This window comes from Myotis yumanensis, unplaced genomic scaffold (assembly GCF_028538775.1).
Source record: "Myotis yumanensis isolate MYYU_CA2020_CCGP unplaced genomic scaffold, mMyoYum1.0.hap1 SCAF_16, whole genome shotgun sequence".
In the NCBI taxonomy this organism is placed as follows: Eukaryota; Metazoa; Chordata; class Mammalia; order Chiroptera; family Vespertilionidae; genus Myotis; species Myotis yumanensis.
The window spans coordinates 32,907,208-32,926,484 of NW_027223767.1; the positions used below are offsets into that span (position 1 = coordinate 32,907,208).

General features: G+C 39.3%; 1 protein-coding gene across 2 annotated transcripts in view; it reads right to left on the reverse strand.

Annotated features, from left to right (window-relative positions):
- Window positions 1-6,639: 6,639 nt before the first annotated feature.
- NSF (N-ethylmaleimide sensitive factor, vesicle fusing ATPase) overlaps window positions 6,640-19,277 on the reverse strand; it is a 119,496-nt gene continuing 106,858 nt past the window's right edge. The window contains exons 18-21 of one of the 2 annotated variants that reach the window (XM_070395203.1): window positions 11,817-11,951; window positions 10,613-10,726; window positions 7,274-7,329; window positions 6,640-6,816 (exon numbers count right to left, since the gene is read on the reverse strand). In XM_070395203.1, coding sequence (XP_070251304.1) covers window positions 6,774-6,816; window positions 7,274-7,329; window positions 10,613-10,726; window positions 11,817-11,951 — 348 coding nt within the window. In that variant the 3' untranslated portion in view covers window positions 6,640-6,773. Of the gene's footprint in view, window positions 6,817-7,269; window positions 7,330-10,612; window positions 10,727-11,816; window positions 11,952-19,277 lie in introns of both variants that reach the window. The other variant, XM_070395204.1, reaches the window with a different exon arrangement.

A 19,277-nucleotide genomic window follows, 5' to 3' on the forward strand; every position in this document is an offset into this window, starting at 1 on the left:
TTGAAGAACTAGTTCTAGCCCTGGTCGGCTGTTTGAAGAGCAGCAGTGTGTTCTCAGCCTCGTTTTCTCTGCACCCCTGTCCTGCACCAGAGGCTCTTGTGAACTGCAGTCAGATCTCAAAATCTTTTCTACCTTTCTGCAGTTTCCACCATGAATGCAGTACCTTTTTTTTTTTTTTTGATAGTGGATGTTGTAAATAGGTTGTGTATGGGAGGAGGGGGGGAACAAGCCTTCTCCAGCCCGAATGGCTTCCTAGAGAAAGGAGTGGTATCTTTGGAAGACGCCGCTCAATCCCCTCCAGTCCTGCTCACCTGCAGATTCTCCATCAAAACAACGCCAGGTGAGCAGTTGGCCACCTCAGTATAAATGAGACAAAGGGCCAGTGAGAGAGGAGCAGTCTCTTCCTGAAGTTCCAGTTTGGAGACCAGTAGATGGGGAGGGTAGAAACGAGTCCTCATTTCCCTCCAGTAAGGACATGTCTTCCTGCATCCTTTCCTTTCTTTGGCCCGAGCGAGTTCTGAGTTCTCTAAGGCAGAGCTTCTGGCCTCACCTGCATGCTGATAAGCATCAATCCATGCAGCTACTGCTGGTGAGGATTAGGTGTTCAAAGGGGGCAAGCAGTCACCTGCTCCTTTGGGAAAAGCACCTCCCAGCTGAGTTCTCCGTGGTCCACAGTGGTCCTCTGTATCCTAGAGGAAGCTAGCAAAACGGAGCTGATAGTAGGGACCAATCCAACAGCTCGGTCTTAAGGAGAACCAGAAGGAGGTGCAGCCTAGGTAGAGTGCAGAAAAGTTTTCTCTTCCTTTTCTCCCTTCTCTCTTTGGTCTACCTACCACTGGCCTACGAAACCGTGGTCAGACGATCTCCACGCTTGCTCAGACAGGTTTGCCAAGATGCCGTCTAGAAGCCAGGCCTGCACTCCTGAATCTGCTGGCCACGAGCCCTAAGATACACACCCCATCCCCTCTGTAGAATCTCTAATGCCCCTCCTCATCTCATCTTAGGCTAAAAAGTTTTAAATCATGTCAACCGGATAATGCTTGCTTTATGTGAAAATTATTTCAGCAGAATGGATACAAATTTTCAAACCAGTCTTTTCATATCTATGTATTCTATATTAAAAGTGATAAAGTCATGTTTCTGGGGCGTATTCAAGTAGCTGACAAGTAATTATTTAATAATAGTACATTGAGTGCATTGTAATTATTCTTGCCGTATGTAGTCAGGTAATAGTATCCAACGGAAATTTCCTACCAACCTGCTGTATCCAAAGTTTTGTAAAAAGTTGTAGAAGTTGTTGATCTTTTTGATTTTATATTCAAAAAGTCTCTTTTTATAAATATTATTTATTATACAATGTATATACCTTTGAGTTAACTAAGATTATATATTATATAAATATATATATATTTGGAGAAAATATATTTCATCATGCAGTTTTTTTCTGTTAAGTCATTAAAGAGAAGGTCAACTTAAAATGGATACATTGTACAATGTGTGGAGTTTTCAGATTAATCCTCAGGAGGTCAAGAATATCAAGATCTGAATGTGGTAGCTTCAACTCTCACTCTTAAATTAGTGGCCCAAATTAAGTTCATTTCCTCTGTTCTCCAAGCAAGATAATCTGACACGTCATGGACAGTAGGCCTGATCTACTCTAGGACTTTCTTACAGGCTTACTTTGTTCTAAAACAGCTTCTAACAAAGAATTTCCAGTTTTAGAAATAAGTAATTTGGGCAGTAATTCATTTCATAGACTCCAGCACTCCCAATACACAAATTAATGTCACAGACACTCAAAGATGTGGCTCAAGGCCAGCAGACCACGATGTTGGCCAGTGACTCAATCCTTTCCTCACCCATGTTTTCAACTCCATTTACTGGGAACATAGCATTTGCTCTACTGAAAATGAAACTTGACTGGAAATGGCTCTGCCCTGCTAGCTCTGCTGGAGAGCTAAGCCACACAAGGGCCAGGGTTGTCAGGAAGAAGACATGGTGTCCCCTGAGCTCTGGATTGTCTGGAACAAGTGTCGTTTAAAGTTTTAGACTGGTCTGGGCAGAAAGGACCCCCAGTGGGCATGCTCTAGGTCAGTGGTCGGCAAACTGGCCCCTTGAGTGTGGCTCTTCCACAAAATACCACCTGCGGGCGCGCACGTACAGTGCGATTGAAACTTCGTGGCCCATGCCACGGGGCCAAAGAGGCGCATGTGGCTCTCGAGCGGCGGTTTGCCGACCACTGCTCTAGGTAAAGGCATCCTCTCCTTGGATTGCAGTTTCAAAGGACTCACCTGAGGCCCACAAGTAACACCTTCTTAGCAATGAGATGCCATAACTTGGTTTTATGACAACAGATATAAAATGTCTTCAGACGACCCATAAAGTCATCTTCAGTTTATTTGGCACAGTAAAAATCGTTCCATCTTTCCTCCCTCCCTCCCCCCTCCCTCTCTTCCTTCCCTCCCTCTTGATTTACCTTTATTAGGAACAAATTCTATTCATCTAATTTCACAGAAGACAACAACAGGAAAATAAAGCAGTCTGCCTTGTGCAGTGGAGATGGGTTGCCAGACCAATAACCTTAGATTGGGAATGGCTACTAGAAATTCATGCATTTTATTTAGTCCCTGAAAAGCTTAAACCACAAAAATGGTTGTTTCAGCCGTGCGAGGCTTCGGACATGGAAAATAGACAGATCCCCTCCACGCTCTAAAGCGCTGCTTAGCTTTGTATTCAGCTTTTATGTAAAGTTAGTACTCGTCTACCCCAGTGTTCTGGGTATGTTTAAGATTGCCAAATATTTAAATGGTCCCTACTCATACTTACCAAGACCATTTGTAACCTTTCTATGATTAATCATATTCTATGATTAAAGAGAATACAGTTTATAGCAGCGCCTGAACATTTAGCATCTCTGTAAACATAAATACTAATAAACATCTAAAAACATGAGGAAGTTTTAAAAAAAGATCCAAAAGAAAGAAAAAAGACAATATAATGAGAAGATATCTTTCAAAGCAGTATTATTTTACAAAGAAAGGAGGGGGAAAGTGTGAGCATGTTCAAGGATGATGGGATAAGGTAAAATTAAGGCAAAAGAAAGAGGGTAAGGAAAAATCAGAGAAAAGCAAGGAAAGAGGTGATGGGTGGTGAGATTAGTCTAGCTGTATCCAGTGATATATCCAATGTTTCAGTGGGGTATCCCTGCCAGTCTTGGGTCTAAGGACTGTACATGCGTGGCTGACATACACATACACACACAGTGAAGTTATTTCAGCAAAATGATGGGCCACCACACTGCCATCATTTCTCCTAGCTTAACAGAGAACTTTCTAGGATGCAAAAAAATTATCTACCCGTAAGTCGTAAACTCCCCAAATAGTGAGACAAAGGCAGTTGTGGTGACTGTATACTGGGAAATTTTTGAACATGAGTCCTTGCAAATCCTGTCTTCACTACTTGGGAACCTTGCCGATCACGGCACTATCTCCTGCATCTCAACGCCATGGTATCCATACACACACAGCCCGAGGCCCTGCTCCAGGCTCTCGTCTCAGCGCTGCTTGCCAGCTGATGAGAAACTTCAGATCATTTTGCAATAACTTCTGAAATTTACATGCTTTTTTGAACTCTTACCCACCTTTCCCTGTCACTACTTTGAAAAGGCTTATGGATCAAGTTGCCAGGCAAGGAAAAATGAAATCTTGCTTTTACCTTCTGTGTTTGGGCTGGGTTGGCTGTTTATAGCTGACTCAATGCTTCCCCAAGTGTGTTTAGCAAGATTTGATTATTATACACACTTGAATCTACTCCATGGCTTGTTGCTGAAACTTCAAGGGGAAGTTTTTAGGATATGAAAAAACAGACTTAAAGCAAAACATATTTCAGGTTTTAACTACCAGTATACAGTTTTCTGTGTTACATTTAAAAAGTGTTTCAGTGAAGATGTACAAATTTAGCAAGAATTTTAAAAAAGGATAAACCTCTTTTTTAGGCTTTAATGACATCCTTTGACAAAAAAGAAATAGCCTGTTAACAGTTCATCCGCAGATGAGGAGCAAGGCAGCAGCTAGCTGGAGGCACCTCTGCTTCATCAGCAGGCTGGCTGCAACCTCATATGCTCTCTGCCCAGCATCGACCTTGGAGAGCTTCCAGACTCTACCTGTTCAAGGCTCTCCAGGGACCAGGGGGTCTCAAGGCCCTCCTCCCAGGAGGGTGTGGACAGCTCCCAAGGAGCTGACTCTGCTCTCAGAGAAGCTCTGAAGTTGGCCTCTTCCCACAGACCCTTGCTGACTTTCTGGGCTGCCTTTAGTCCTAACTTGAACCAACTCCACGGGCCAGGTTTTTATTTGGGCTAAGAGATCTGATAATTCAGAAACATGTAAAAAGGATGAAGGATGTGAAATGAACCATGGGAAGAAATCTCACTAAGAGCGTTTGAGCCCCTTGGTTTGTACATTTCATAGAAAGGAGTAATTCAACTTGAGAAACAATTTTACTTTCTGGTTTAACCCAATTATGACTTGGGCACACTTCAGTTTTTTTTTTAAATAAGGTAAAATAAGTATAAAGATTCTTGTTGTGAATTAACTTTTAAAAATGCTATTGATGTTTTTTTAATGACTATATTTTCAAAATAATTAAAATCAGAGATTCCTTTTTTTTTAAGAGAGAGAGAGAGAGAGAGAGAGAGAGAGAGAGAGAGATTCATTTGTTGTTCCACTTATTTATGCATTCATTGGTTGATTCTTATATGTGCCCTGATCAGGGATCAAATCCACAGCATTGGTGTATCGGGATGATGCTCTAACCAACTGAGCTGCCCAGCCAGGACCCAAATCAGAGATTTTTTTTTTTTTTTAATATATTCTATTGATTTTTCACAGAGGGGAAGGGAGAGAGACAGAGAGCCAGAAACATTGATGAGAGAGAAACATCAATCAGCTGCCTCCTGCACATCTCCCACTGGGGATGTGCCCGCAACCCAGGCACACGCCCTCGACCGGAATCGAACCCGGAACCCCCCAGTCCGCAGGCCGATGCTCCATCCACTGAGCCAAACTGGCTTTGGCCAAATCAGAGATTTTTAAATAAAAATTATTCATCTCCTTATGATAGTTATAACAAAACAGCAAGAAGGTCTTTTCTGAGCCCTCTTCTTCATACATATTAGTTACATATATTGTTTTATATAAAATATTGGTCTACAGGATGTTTTCAAGTATATATACTCTTTATTGCATTCCTTCATTTGCATTAAACAATATGATATTTATATTTTCAATATAGTTTTGGACAAAACACAAAGACATGAACCTCACTGAATAAGAGACATAAGTTAGTACAATGCATGTTGTCTTCATGGGAAAAGAAAAGAGGCAAGAAAGAACTAAAACAGATAAGGGAACCCAGGATACTGGCTACCAGGAATCACAGAATTTCACAATACAGTCCACTTTTTGAAAAGCCACAAAGAAGCTAGGAATGAAAAGTTGAAACAAAGTAGACATGACATACAAGTCTACCAAAAATATGCAGATAGTAAGATCTGGAGATAATTTGCCTTGTACCATGGGGACAGCTAACGGAGTTATACCCAAGTGCCACGGTGGCAGCGAGCTTCATGGGCGGTTGCAGATGGCTTCTGATTGCTTGTCCTCACATTTTAAGCAGCAATGGGAGAGAGTAGCATGCTCCATAGGTCTCATCACCAAATATGAGGACCTATTTAAATTCCTTCTAACTCAGTTATAAGATAAAGCCTTTGGAAGAAATGAGAAGAGGGTAAGGGAAATGTATTAAGTGTATTGGAATGGACGTTAAAGGACTGAGGGGAGAGAGCTATAAAGTGATATTTTTTTCTTCTGGAGAAGAGTGTTCTATTTAGATGCTAGACAGTACAGATAACTAAAATAAAGGAAGGATACATTCTAAGTAAGTCATTAAGCTAAGGCAAAAAGAAAAGTGGTGATGCTAATAAGCCTTTAGTATTATACTAAGGAACTGACCCATTTAGAGTTGGACCCTAATCAATGCTGAGAAGCTTGTAAATTATTTTAACGACTCCTTTCTTTATAGGGGTATAGGCTTTTCCCATACATCTTTCACAAGTTTATAACAACACCTACCAGGTGGTAATGATTAGCATATCTCTTACCACAGAGGAAATCAGTTACATTCAGGGGATGTCATAGCCCACACACCAATACTCTTTCTATTAAGAAAGATCTCCTGATTCAGCTTGGAAACATCTCTGAAAATGATTGAGAACAGCATCTTAGAAATCCAAAGCCTGCCCGATTTCTTCAGGCAAAGGTAACAACCAGCTTTCTGGGAGAACTTTAACCAAATGCACAGGGAAGTTGTAAAATAATCCCTGTGAGCCCTCCCTGTTCCTGGTTTACCTGTAGAAAGTCTTCCTACTAACAGGCCAAACGTTGTCCTGCAACATCATTACATTTATTTAGAGCTTTTGGGTGGAGGGGGGAGTATGGGGCTTAAAATGAGTAGTGTTCACAAGTACAGTATATCTCCCACACTTAAAGATTGAGGAAGAAGGAATCATCTTAGCTTGCAGGGAAAGGTAAGCACAGCATTCTAAAGCAGGTCTGTACCTTCCACAAAATACTGGACTATCTCGATAAGCACAAGGAGGGGACTTTTATTGCACTGATCATGCAGAGTGAGCACGTGTTGAAGGCAGGGAACAATTCACTTCATTTAGGGTCTTGAGTAAATCCAGTGACGATCCCAGGCCATCGTTACCTTGGTCACTATGTGTTTGCAAATAGTCCATTTTCAAAGTCACGGGAGCGACTGAAAAAGAAATACCCCAAACACAAAAAACAGATGAGGGTCTGCAAAAAGTCATTCATCACAAAATCACTAAGAGCTTCTTGAAGGCTTTTTTAAACTTCCCACTATGCACTTGCTATGAGATGAGCATGTCACAAAGGGACATGGTCCCAGCTCCATGCATTTAGAAGCAGGTTCCAACAAATATGTACCATTGAATTTTTCCTGCCTTGTGACAAGGAGGTTTGTGAAGCAGGGCAGGGAAAGCAAACCAACAGTACAACAACCAATTTCCTTGCTTGGTCTCTCAGACCTACAACACAGTGAAGAATTCTATAAGTGGAAAGAGTTGTCCAAGAAAGGCTGAGATTTGAAATTTATATGCACTGTAGAGCAAGCAACTTGTAGAACAGGCACTGGGATTTAAAAGAGTGGTAAGTCTGGTTGACAGTCTTAAGTGTTGTATATACATACTTACGCTCCTTCTTCTCTTAAGAGAGCCAAGAATTTTCTCACACGGTATTCAGGATCCATCTAAATACATCAGAAGAAATAAAGACGATGGGTTAATGGTGCCTTCTAATAACTATGCACTTACTTCATGCCAAGGAAATCCTGAGCTTCAGACTCCCATCAGTGCTCTGCTGAGTCACTGAAATGTGCTACCTGTTCCTTGACCAGTATTCTGATACACAGGAAGCAGATTGCATCATTCAAGAGAAGTGAATAGGATTTCCTAGCATAGAGAATTATTCTATTCGAGGTTCCAAGTGACCCAGCTAGTCATTCACAGGCACCTCAGCTGCATGCTCCCTTAGGGAGAGTTATGTGAGGAGACAGCATGCCCAAGAAGACTAGTGTGAGAGCAGACGGCGGCCATTCATGGGGGCTTAAATGGCGTCCAATTCATAGGACTCATCTAAAGCATAAAAGTGAGACCAAACTTGAAGAAACCAACTGCTGTTGTAATTAATAAAAAAAACTTGCTGAAACCGGTTTGGCTCAGTGGATAGAGCGTCAGCCTGTGGACTGAAGGGTCCCAGGTTCAATTCCGGTCAAGGGCATGTACCTTGGTTGCGGGCACATCCCCAGTAGGAGATGTGCAGGAGGCAGCTGATCGATGTTTCTCTCTCATCGATGTTTCTAACTCTCTGTCTCTCTCCCTTCCTCTCTGTAAAAAATCAATAAAACATATTAAAAAAAAAAACTTATGCTAAAACTAAAAAAATTAAGAGTGGGACTGACTCCTCTAACCCAGGATAATCCAAGCCTACTGTGATAAGAATGGTGTCATGAATCTAAGAAAAGATGGAGGAGTTCTGGTTCAGGCTCTAGGTTCAGGTCATTATAATTAATTATTAAGTTTCATTTTATATTCATATTTAACTAATTTATTTAACTATATTCAATTTTCATTGGTCCACCAGAGATGTGAAGTTATCTAAAAAATGCTCATTAAAACATCTTTAATTCCTTGAGATGAATTTTTATTGTAAGAAACACACCTAACTTTTAAAAAATGTTCCAGGCAGGAGTCTGTTTCCCAAGAGGGAACTCCCTGCCCTCCAGGAATAGCTTTCAAATGCTCAGTGCAGCTGTGGGTAAATGTGCAATTGGATTTCCCCTCTAACTACCTTTCTTTTTTTTTTTTTAAAGATCTCTTCTATCCCAGAAGTATAGAAGTTTCAAATGTATCAAAGTTAAGAGGTCAGACTACAAAGGACTAAAAAAAAGTGTGAATAGCTAACAAAAGAAACATTTTTCTTCTTTGGGAATAGAATTACATATGAATCAATTGTCAACTTCTTTAAAAAAAATGGAACTGGCTGGAGCTCAGTTGTAGTCAGTACTTGCAGGTCTTTGCCCATTAAATATATTTAATATGTGTGAGCAACGACTTACTGACTTGCCTGTAGCTATGGAATTAAAAGTCAAGAGAAAGGGAGGAAAAAAGTAATCTAGATAAATGACTTTATTCCCTCAGGTGACATCCAGTCAGAGCAGATCCTCGGCACTGTGCAAGTTTTAACAGAATTGTGTATAGTGAACAGAGAGGTAACATGACTTATATTCTGCTAGACTACGTGCCTCTTCACTTAGGCTCAGTCTCTCTAAGGCAGATCTAAAGAGAATTCACTCAGCTGCACGAAATCCATTTGACATGAAGGGGTTCAAACTCAGAGGCCTATGAAGTGTCAGTCGCTGAAGATTAGGCCTGAGTGCCCCACTCTCACTTTCTACCCCACATACACAAGAGACATTAACTTGATCACTGACCTGCAGGCATGAAAGCAAGAGGAAGGGGTAGGGATTGGGGAGAAAAAACCCGCATAGTTTCTTCTATGCAATTACTGAAAAAAAGTGTGTTGAAAGTAAAAAAATGAAGAGCTGATTATCTGACAGGTTTATCTTTTTCCAAGGAAAGAGCCAATACATCTGTATATGCACTTTTACCAAGAAAAATCCTAAGCAAAGTGATTAGTCTGTAACTTTAACTTACTGCTCAAAATGGGAAATAAATAAATCGGCTTAAAAGTAGTCTGGCTGACAGTTCAATAGATTAAACTTTAGGTTCCCGAAAACCACAATTTTATTTTAAAATAAATTTACCAGCAAAGATTAAAAAGCATTCATTTTGTCTTTCCAATCTGTTAGTGGTCCAAGAGCCCATTTCAGTTGTAACTGACACCACCACCGCCACCCACTGCTCACACTGATCAAGCAGGGCTGAGCAGTAATACATATGCTTAGAATGTAGCCTAGGACCTCAGTAAATTCAATGCAAGTTTACTGAGCAGCCTACTATGTGTCTGCCTCTGTTCCAGGGGCTGGATTCAATAGTGAGTGACAGCCAAGGTCCCTGAACTCACTCACAGAGCTTGGTAAGGATACATTTATTATCTAACTAGATAAGCATAAGACACAGGATGGGTATGTGGAGGGGTAGAGTTCCCCAAAAAAGAGAAAAGGCAAGTTGCCAGTAGACGTGAGAAAGGCCCAAAGAAGTTTCATCTTTGCCCGAGCAATAGCCTGGAGCTCAGTTTTCCTGTGGGTGCTTAACTATACAGTAGTTTGCATGACATTTTCAGGAGCGCAGGCCAGGGGAAAATAGAGCCCAAGTCCAGTCTGCACAACTCAATAACTTTGTCTCTTAAAACAGCTTCACAGGCCCCTGTTGGTGTATGTGTGGTAGCTGCCTGACCACTATGGACAACATCACCCCCCCTCCATCACCTAACTGCCTGTGACCCTGGATAACTCACTGACCACCTGTGGGGCATTCGGTACCATCATCTCTAACATGAAGGGCAGCAGAACAATTGCTCTTTGAAGTTCTTTCTAATTCTACAATCTAGTGACTCCCACCCAATGTTAAAACTCCAAATAGCCCTAGCTGGTTTGGCTCAGTGGATAGGACATCGGCCTGTAGACTGAAGGGCCCCGGGTTCGATTTCAGTCAAGGGCACATGCCCGGGCTGCAGGCTTGATCCCCTGTACGGGGTGTGCAGAAGAAGGCAGCCGATCAATGATTCCTTCTCATCATTGATGTTTCTCTCTCTCTCTCTCTCTCCCTCTCTGAAATCAATAAAAATATTGAAAAAACAACTTAAAATAACTTTATAACCTTTTCTTCTATTTTTGAATTTTAAGAAGTGGTAAAGAAAAGTACCAATAAATTATTGTTTGATCTCAGGCTACTAATATCAACTTGAGTTCAGAAATAATATAAGGAAATTATAACAAATTAAAACTTTAGCAAACAAAAAGGCATATGAAGTTTCTATGTCTGAATTGTATGGGGAAGGACGCGACTTACCTGTAGGGACATCTCGATCAACATTAGCAGCTTCTTGATTCCTATCCAGACCTTCTTATCTTTTACTTGCTGTGCAATTGTGGTACGTTCTTTATCCTTGAAGTTGCCCAAAAGCTATGAAAACAATAAAAGTAATGAAAGCACTATTACAGTGAATTGACAGTATTAGTTAATTCTCACATTTATGCTTAAAAGAACAATGATAAGGGCCAGTTGACTGGTTCAAGTTGACAGGATTCTCTCCTATTTTAAAAAAATCTAACCTGACCTTTCTAAACCCATTAGGTGTAATAATGAAATTGAAAATTGGTACCCTAAATCCTGTTTTCCTATAGACCTCTATTATAATTTAGAGGTATATTTGCTGGGGGAAAAATAGCTCCACCATTAAGAAATGCTCCATCATTAAGAAATATCAGTTAAAATTTTTAACATTCCTTTCTAGAAACAAATCTATGTGTCAAAGCAGACTAAATTTAATTCTCATATCCAACAAACGCTGCTCAAGAAGATAACCTGGAGACATTTATTATATAAATAATTTCTATTTTGTTGGGGGTATGCCCCAATTTTATGGGTCTTGAGGATTTTAAGGAGCCTTCACACTCGAACAAGTCATAGATAATATTTTCTAACAGATCTCATCAAGTCACTTGTACACATTGATATTAATAAAAAGTTTAATGAAGGATTTATTTTTTAAATTAAAAACTTTGTCATTCTCAAAAAGATTGAAGAAAACATTTTCGTATTATGAACTTGATTATAAAACAATTCCTTTTACTTCTGTAACTTTCATGAAGTTCCTAAGATTTTAATCATTATTCCAATTTATTAAATAAATACAAGTAAATGGGCTGAAAGCTACTATGAATAACTGCATTTTCTATATTGATTACCGTCCCTGCCCTCACCCCACGTTTCTGGTCCTTGTAATCTAGGTGCGTCACTCATGCTGAACACGGAGTGCCTCATTCCTGGCAGTTCGTGTGCTGCGCACACCGAGAAGAGGGAAATTCACTCTACTTTATATTCATCTCTCGTTCCCCTAAATCATGAAAACAACTGAAGGGAGAGCCCCGGTCCCATATTCTAGGCTAACATAGAAACTCAACGCCAGGTGCAAAGTCTGGCACCCCTAGCATTATTCCCAGCCCCAACTCCTTTCTTATAAACGGTGAGCAATCCATTGACTCATTTTCACCTCCAAAGCTTCCAACAGCTGCTCTCCTGTGGCAATGTTGGGCACGTGGATGGTGGTGCTGAAAGCGCTAAGCATTTCCATCTCCTGAAGGACATCTTTGCGGCTAGTGGTCCCAATAATAAGAAGCTTGCGGCCCTGACCACAGAGAGAAAATATGTTAAAATGCACAGCATAAGATGATTCAAAAATTAGAGTAAGCCTGGACAATACCCATTTCTTTAATCGCAGAAATGCAAATGATTAGGCAATAAAAAAATCAGAATTTTTCTCTTGAAATTAAAAAAGAATAATCAACACCATGATTCAGAAAGAGCAACACTTTCTTCAGGACAGGATTCAGAAAGAGGCAACAACTCTTTCTCCTCATTCACATCAATAAAATAGTGGCTTAGTAAATCAGGAGGACATACAAGCCAAGACACTTCAGTCCATGTTTGTAATTCATTTTTCATAGCCAACATGGTATATGTATAGTGGGAACTGGAAAAAAATGAATGAATGAATGAAGTCTGTATCATCCACTTAGCAAAGCTTTATTATGATTTTTAGAAGGAGTAGGGTACAAATATTTTACGTTATGTAGCTTAATTGTGAAAGGCATGGTGCTAAGTACTGTACATAATTGTGTCATTTAATATTTTTAAATTTCATTTTTATTTCCAACCCCAAAAATATGTTTAAAAACTGTACCAGGCTTATGCCACTATTCCTATTGCCTGTCTACAGAGGCAGCCACTTTCTTAGCTTTTTTTCTGGTACTTACTTTCTTATCTTTAAATAACAAGGTTATACTACTATTTTAAGAATTTTGTTTTTAGCTTTAAATATTCTTTACTGACTTACTATTATGGAAGATGGTTATTTAATATTAATTTTGCATCTCCCTCCTATATCCTTTCTCATCCTTCTAATACAGTTATTTCACAGTCTTTGATTAAATCTATATTCATAATAAATCTATATTTATTATGATTATATAAATGCGACTTACAGCTAAGCCATATTAATTTCCTTTCTTGGACGACATTTTGTTTTTAGTGGAGTTAATAATTGTCATTTTCCTCCTTTGCTTAGTTTACCAGGTACTTATCACAAGTTCCTCTCCAAACAAACACAACCATGAATATTCTTTTCAATATATTCAAACATGTTAGGAAATTCTAAAGTTCTTTTTTTAAAGACATCTCCCTCCTGAAGTCTCCTGTTCTTAGAGCTCAGTCTGAAATGACTGCTCTCTAGGCCTGCTCTGCAGCTGCAGTTCTAGAACATTCCACTCCCCTCTGTTATAACCCATTTCCTAGCCTTCCCTTTCCTTCATTTATTCTCTCTTCCCTGTGGTGCATATACTCCAAAAGCTTCCTAAGAAGCTTTGGTGTATGGGAGTAAAAACTTAAACATTTCTTTGAATGTCTGGAAATGCCTTTATTCTACCCTTAATATTGTGCACACTATTCATAATTGACAGTTTGGCTAGATATAGAGAACAAGGTTGGAAATAATTTTCCCCTCAGAATTTTGAAGGCACTCTATTATCATTTAATTTTCAGTACTGTTGGCTGGACGACTGATGCCATTCTGATTTTCTGACTCTTTGTTTCTAACTTGTATTTTAAAATTATATCTTAAAAATATAATTTTAAAGGAATCCTTTCTTTATCCCTATGTTATGTAATTTCAAAATTATGTACCTTGAGATCAAGTCTTTCTTTACTCATTTTACTGGGATTAGATGGGTCCTTTCTAAACTGGAAATTATCATTCAGTCCTAGGAAATTTCTTTGAGGTTTTCTTCTGTTCATTTTCTTTCGTTTGTGCTCTGCCTAACCCCACCCCAAAATTTCTATTAGTTGGATACTGGTCTACTAATACTAATCTTTTTCTTTTCTATTTTTTGCTCTTGGTTTTTATTTCTTTCTCTAATACTTTTTAGGTTAGCATCAACTTTATCTACCAACCTTAACATTAATCTCTGTCTATATATATATTTTTTATTTCTAAGAGCTCTTTCTTATTTCTTGAATCTTTTTTTTTATTGCATCCTGTTATATTTCATGGATACAATACTTAATTCTAGATTTCTGTGAATTCTACAGATTTTTAAAATGTTTTCTTCTTTGTCTCTGTTTCCTCTGAGTTTGTTTTTTCCTATTTGTTCATTGGAGGCTTTCGCAAGAGTGTGGTCATTATTTGATGACTAATCACAATTAAGAGTTAAATTAATATCTGGGAGCTCTGAGTATGAGGGCTTCACTACAGGGTGAGGATCATCAGATAAGACTTGGCTGATGATTAGGGGTCCCTCAAAAGGTCAGGATGTATAAATTTTTTCCCAGAGAAGACTCTTCCAATCTCCTTCCTGAGGGCTCTGAAACCTACTTTCCAGCATACTGGAAGCAGATGGGGAAAGGTGTCTGAGTATCTCGCTGTTCAATATGGAGACCTCCATTTACTCCTATTTGCAGTATGGCACTTCTTTAGAGCACACTCTCACTTAATGTTCATTATAATCCTGAGAATTAAGTATTAGCATTATCTCTATTTTACTGATGAAACTATTGAGTCTCACAGAAATAAGTAATTTGTTCAAGGTCAAAAACTAAAAAAAGATGAAGCCAGGAATGAAAACCAGATCCAGAATCCAAAACTGTATGCTGCCTTTATTCATGAACAACACATTAAAAAAAAAAACTTACTTGGAAAATGGAATACATTTTTAACTTATGTCACTGTATTTATATACACTCATTCCACAGACAAACCTTTAACACAATTATTAAACCTATTCACAGATCTTAGAAATTCAGCGTTTTAAAACAAATATGCAAATAAATAATTATGTGAATTAAAATAAATATAGGAAAAGATTTTAAGAAGTTGAAGAACAGATGCAAAAACAATTTCAATAAGGCATGCTACTGCCAATAAGACATACTAGCCTGTCTCAGTCTTATTCATTGTTTTTGTCCATCTACTGTTCTAAGAATAGATAAAGCGTCACTATAAACAAAGGCATGTCAAGATTCTCACAGCCAGTTGGCCCGGAGGTCAAGTAGTAATTACCTACAACAATCAAGGCTTGACTACAAGACTGCTCACAGAGACCACAAGGGGGTGCACCAAGAGTGTCTACCTCAGGTAATTGGGACACTTAACACAGAAAGCTACTCTATCGACACAGCGAAGCATAAAAAAATGCCAAGACAAAGAAACAGGCCACAAAGGACAGAACCGGAGGAAAGCAGGCTACTGGATATAGAATTCAAAACCACACTTTTGAGGTCTCTCAAGAGGCTTCTAGAGGCTGTCGATAAACTTGATGAAATGTACAGGAAATCTAATGAGACCCTCGATGGTGTGATAAAGGACCAACTAGAAAGTAAGCATATACTGACTGAAATAAAGAATATTATACAGACTCCCAACAGCAGACCAGAGGAGCACAAGAATCAAGTCAAAGATTTGAAATGCGAGGAAGCAAAAAACACCCAACCGGAAAAACAAAATGAAAAAAGAATCCGAAAGTGTGAAGATAGTGTAAGGAGCCTCTGGGACAGCTACAAGCGTACCAACATCAGAATAATAGGGGTGCCAGAAGATGAGAGACAGCAAGATATTGAAAACCTATTTGAAGAAATAATGGCAGAAAACTTCCCCTACTTGGTGAAAGAAATAGATTTACAAGTCCAGGAAGCGCAGAGAACCCCAAACAAAAGGAATCCAAAGAGGACCACACCAAGACACATCATAATTAAAATGCCAAGAGCAAAAGACAAAGAGAGAATCTTAAAAGCAGCAAGAGAAAGAAACTCAGTTACCTACAAGGGAATATCCATACGACTGTCAGCTGATTTCTCAACAGAAACTTTGCAGGCCAGAAGGGAGTGGCAAGAAATATTCAAAGTGCTGAATACCAAGAACCTACAACCAAGACTACTTTATCCAGCAAAGCTATCATTCAGAATTGAAGGTCAGATAAAGAGCTTCACAGATAAGGAAAAGCTAAAGGAGTTCATCACCACCAAACCAGTATTATATGAAATGCTGAAAGGTATCCTTTAAGAAGAGGAAGAAGAAGAAAAAGGTAAAGATACAAATTATGAACAACAAATACGCATCTATCAACAAGTGAATCTAAGAATCAAGTGAATAAATAATCTGATGAACAGAAAAAAACAAAAAACAAAACAAACAAAAAACAAACAAACAAAGGCATGTCAAAGAAACAAAACGGAACCCTTCTGGTAGAATAAGTGATTAGCATATCAGATGACTGTGCAAGGACTATGGGATAAACTTATACCTGTGATGTACACAGATGAAAAGATAATCATTATTATTAGTGAAGAAATCAAGTAGCTACAAATCAAACACATTTATCAACAGAGCTTTACCAAGCTCCTAGGTGAATATGGAACAGACCTTGTATCTATGGATGGATACAGGGATCATTATAATACAACATGGAAAGGTAGAGATGTCACAGTCTGTCATGGTGGAGGGAAGAAGCATGAACCAGAGAAACATCTCCTTTTTTCGGAAGAGGTAATTCCTGAGTTGAGTTGTAAGGAATGAGTAGGTTGGTTAGGACGATGAAGGGGAAGGTCATCTCAAACCAGAAGGAGCTGAAATATGTAAGTCCAAAGGCAAAATAACAAACAAAAACTGAGGTGCTGGGGTAATTACAAATGCATAAAGACTTATAAATATCTACTGTAACAGAAAAGTGGTGCATTTACACTACATTGCAGGTATTTCTCAACACTAAATTCTAGTGGTAAACTTAGAAACATATTTCTGAAGGCTAAGAGATGTCAAAGGCCACACAGGCTGGAATATCCTTATTACATTTAAAGATTAAGTGGTTCTTCTCTTTTTTCCTTAGTTTTTTAATGTTCCATAGCCTGTAATTCAAACTCCCTCACCTTGCTCCTCTCTCACAGACAACAATGCTGGCCCTAGAAGATGGCACTGAGGAAGAAGCTTCTTACTCATTCCAGAAAGCTGGAGCTGCCATTTTCCCAGTGAGCCTTTTTCTTAGGCTCACAGTAACTACGGAGTCTCACAGAAACTCAGTGTTGAAAGACTGGGAAATGTAGAGCAACTTATAATAGAGATGCTAATTTATGTTTTGCTTTTCTTCTTGTTTAACAAGACTGCAAACACTGAACAGAGGTCACGACCCAGGCAAGTTCAGGCCTTGACTTGTAAAGCATCATCTTTACGAAAACACCAAAAAAAAACAAACCACACACAAAAAAACACCACACAAAAAACACACAACACCACATTACGAAATAATTAAATTGTGCCGGGTCATTTTGTATATTAATTAGTGGAGTAATGCTCACGAGGAAGCTTTACCATGAAAAAGCAGCTCTGAATGTATTAATATAATAAATCACATTGGAGAATGTTTTGGAGAAAAAGCTGACAGCAGCATAAAACAGGAAGGCCAGCTTTAAAAATAAAAGTAGAGCTAATCTAACGTGTTAGTATGTGGCTACTAGTCTCAAGCTCACAGAGCCAAAACATGCTCCTTGATGGAAAGAAAAAAAAAATGTTCCCAGCATACTCTTTACTGAGATTTGTTGGTCCTGTTGCAATAAAGAAAAGGCCTAAATAAAATGACTATCTGCCAATCGGATTATGATAAACATTGTTCCAAGGTTAAGTAAGTATTAGTTAACTAATTCTTAGTGCCATAAGAAGCAACTCAGGTGAAAACATTACCATGAAAAAGGCAGGGCTCAGTCAGGTGTTGATCCTTCAAAAAACACTTCTTTACATGATGAAGAATGAGCCAAGTACTAAGCAGTATCTAAGCCTTTTGCCACACAAAGGCCTAACCAGATAATCCACACCCTTTCATAGGTCTTGCCCATTGATTGGCCCCAATAAACTGATTTGTAACAAAAGTTCATATGGAAGAAAGCTTTTTTTCTTCTTAAATAAAAATGCCACCGATATAATACTGCAGTGAAATGGAAGGGCTGATTTTAACCTGTGAACAAAAGTAAAGTCAGTTATGCAGTAAAGAAAGGCCATTCTTTCCATATCATTCAATGCTGAGCAAGTGTAATACATCCTTGGTAAGAAGAATTAACTGTGAACAATTGGAGACTCTGAAATGGATTAAGAAGTTTAAAAGTGCAACTCTAAACTGCTGTGTGCTGGGGGCCTTAAATTTTATTTTCTGATTGTTAGAAGTTGAGGTTTTTGTAAACACAAATGAAACATTTCAGGATATTAAGAATTTATAAACCCAGTAACCAAAAGATACAATAAATGAGTTGATTAGACCATTAACAAGAATTTTTTCTGTTCAGGTACTTAGGGAATTATGTGATTTGGTTTGTGCCTTCAAAGTGATTATAATTTAGCCGGAAAGAGCAAATAAATATTCAGGGACCACTACCAAGTAACACATCAGTAAATATAAACTAATAATGGCAGAGGGAGCACAGCATATGGGGACAGTTTCATTGGGGTCATCCAGGAAGATTCCTGTAGCACTGTGGAGACATGACAAAGGAGGCGCCTGAGGAGAAGGTTGAGTCTCTAATGCTACTAAATCCTATGTGGGTGGTGGGGGCAGCTGAGCCAGAGTGCGAAGGGCTGGTAACAAAGTCTCCTTGGAGAGATGGGGAGTGGGCAGCCAATAAAAGGAAAACTCAGAATGCCACACTAAGGAAGGAGATTTGGTATAAAAAGCAACAGGAAACTAAAGAAGGTTCTCAGGGAGGAAGAACTGTGATGAAGAGACAGATGATCCTCATGGCCAGTGAGAAAGCTGCTGCACTAATCGCATGCCAGTTCTAAAAGCAAGCATGCCAGGAGGGACGTCTGCATACCTCAGGTATATGGTGGCATCCTTTTTAATGCAAGCCCAGGGCTGGCAGAAAGCAAGGGAGGAGAGGCAAGTACAGTCTCCATTGTTCATAGCTGTGTGATCCTGGCTAGATTATTTCACTTCTCAGGACTTGTCTCCTCCCCAACCATAAAAATGGGATTAAAAATCATACCTACCTGTCAGAGTAGAGCAAGAATGAAAGGAAGTGAGAACTTGAATGGTTTTGAGGGTAACCTGAAAAATCATCCTCTGCCTAGGACGTCAGGAATCTACAGCAGTAGGTCGGGTGGGCGAGCAGGGGGCACCTGAGAATTCCTTTTTCCAACAACACAGGGCACCAGCAGCAAAAGATACCAAGAGCACATTCTCCCACAGGGCCAAGATTCACTGTGTTAGGGGAAGATGAGAGCACCAATCTTCAGCTTAACTAGGGTTACGGTGAGGCCCAGACGAGGCCTGAAGCGAAAGATCAAACACCCCCTCAGAAGAGTCAGGGCAGCTGTGAGAATGAGGGGCCTCAGTAAGAGGCAGGGGCTTCTGAGGGAACAATCAGTTCAGGGCAGAGGATGTGAAAACCCTTTCCTGGTAAGAGGGGCTTTAGTCCATCGCTT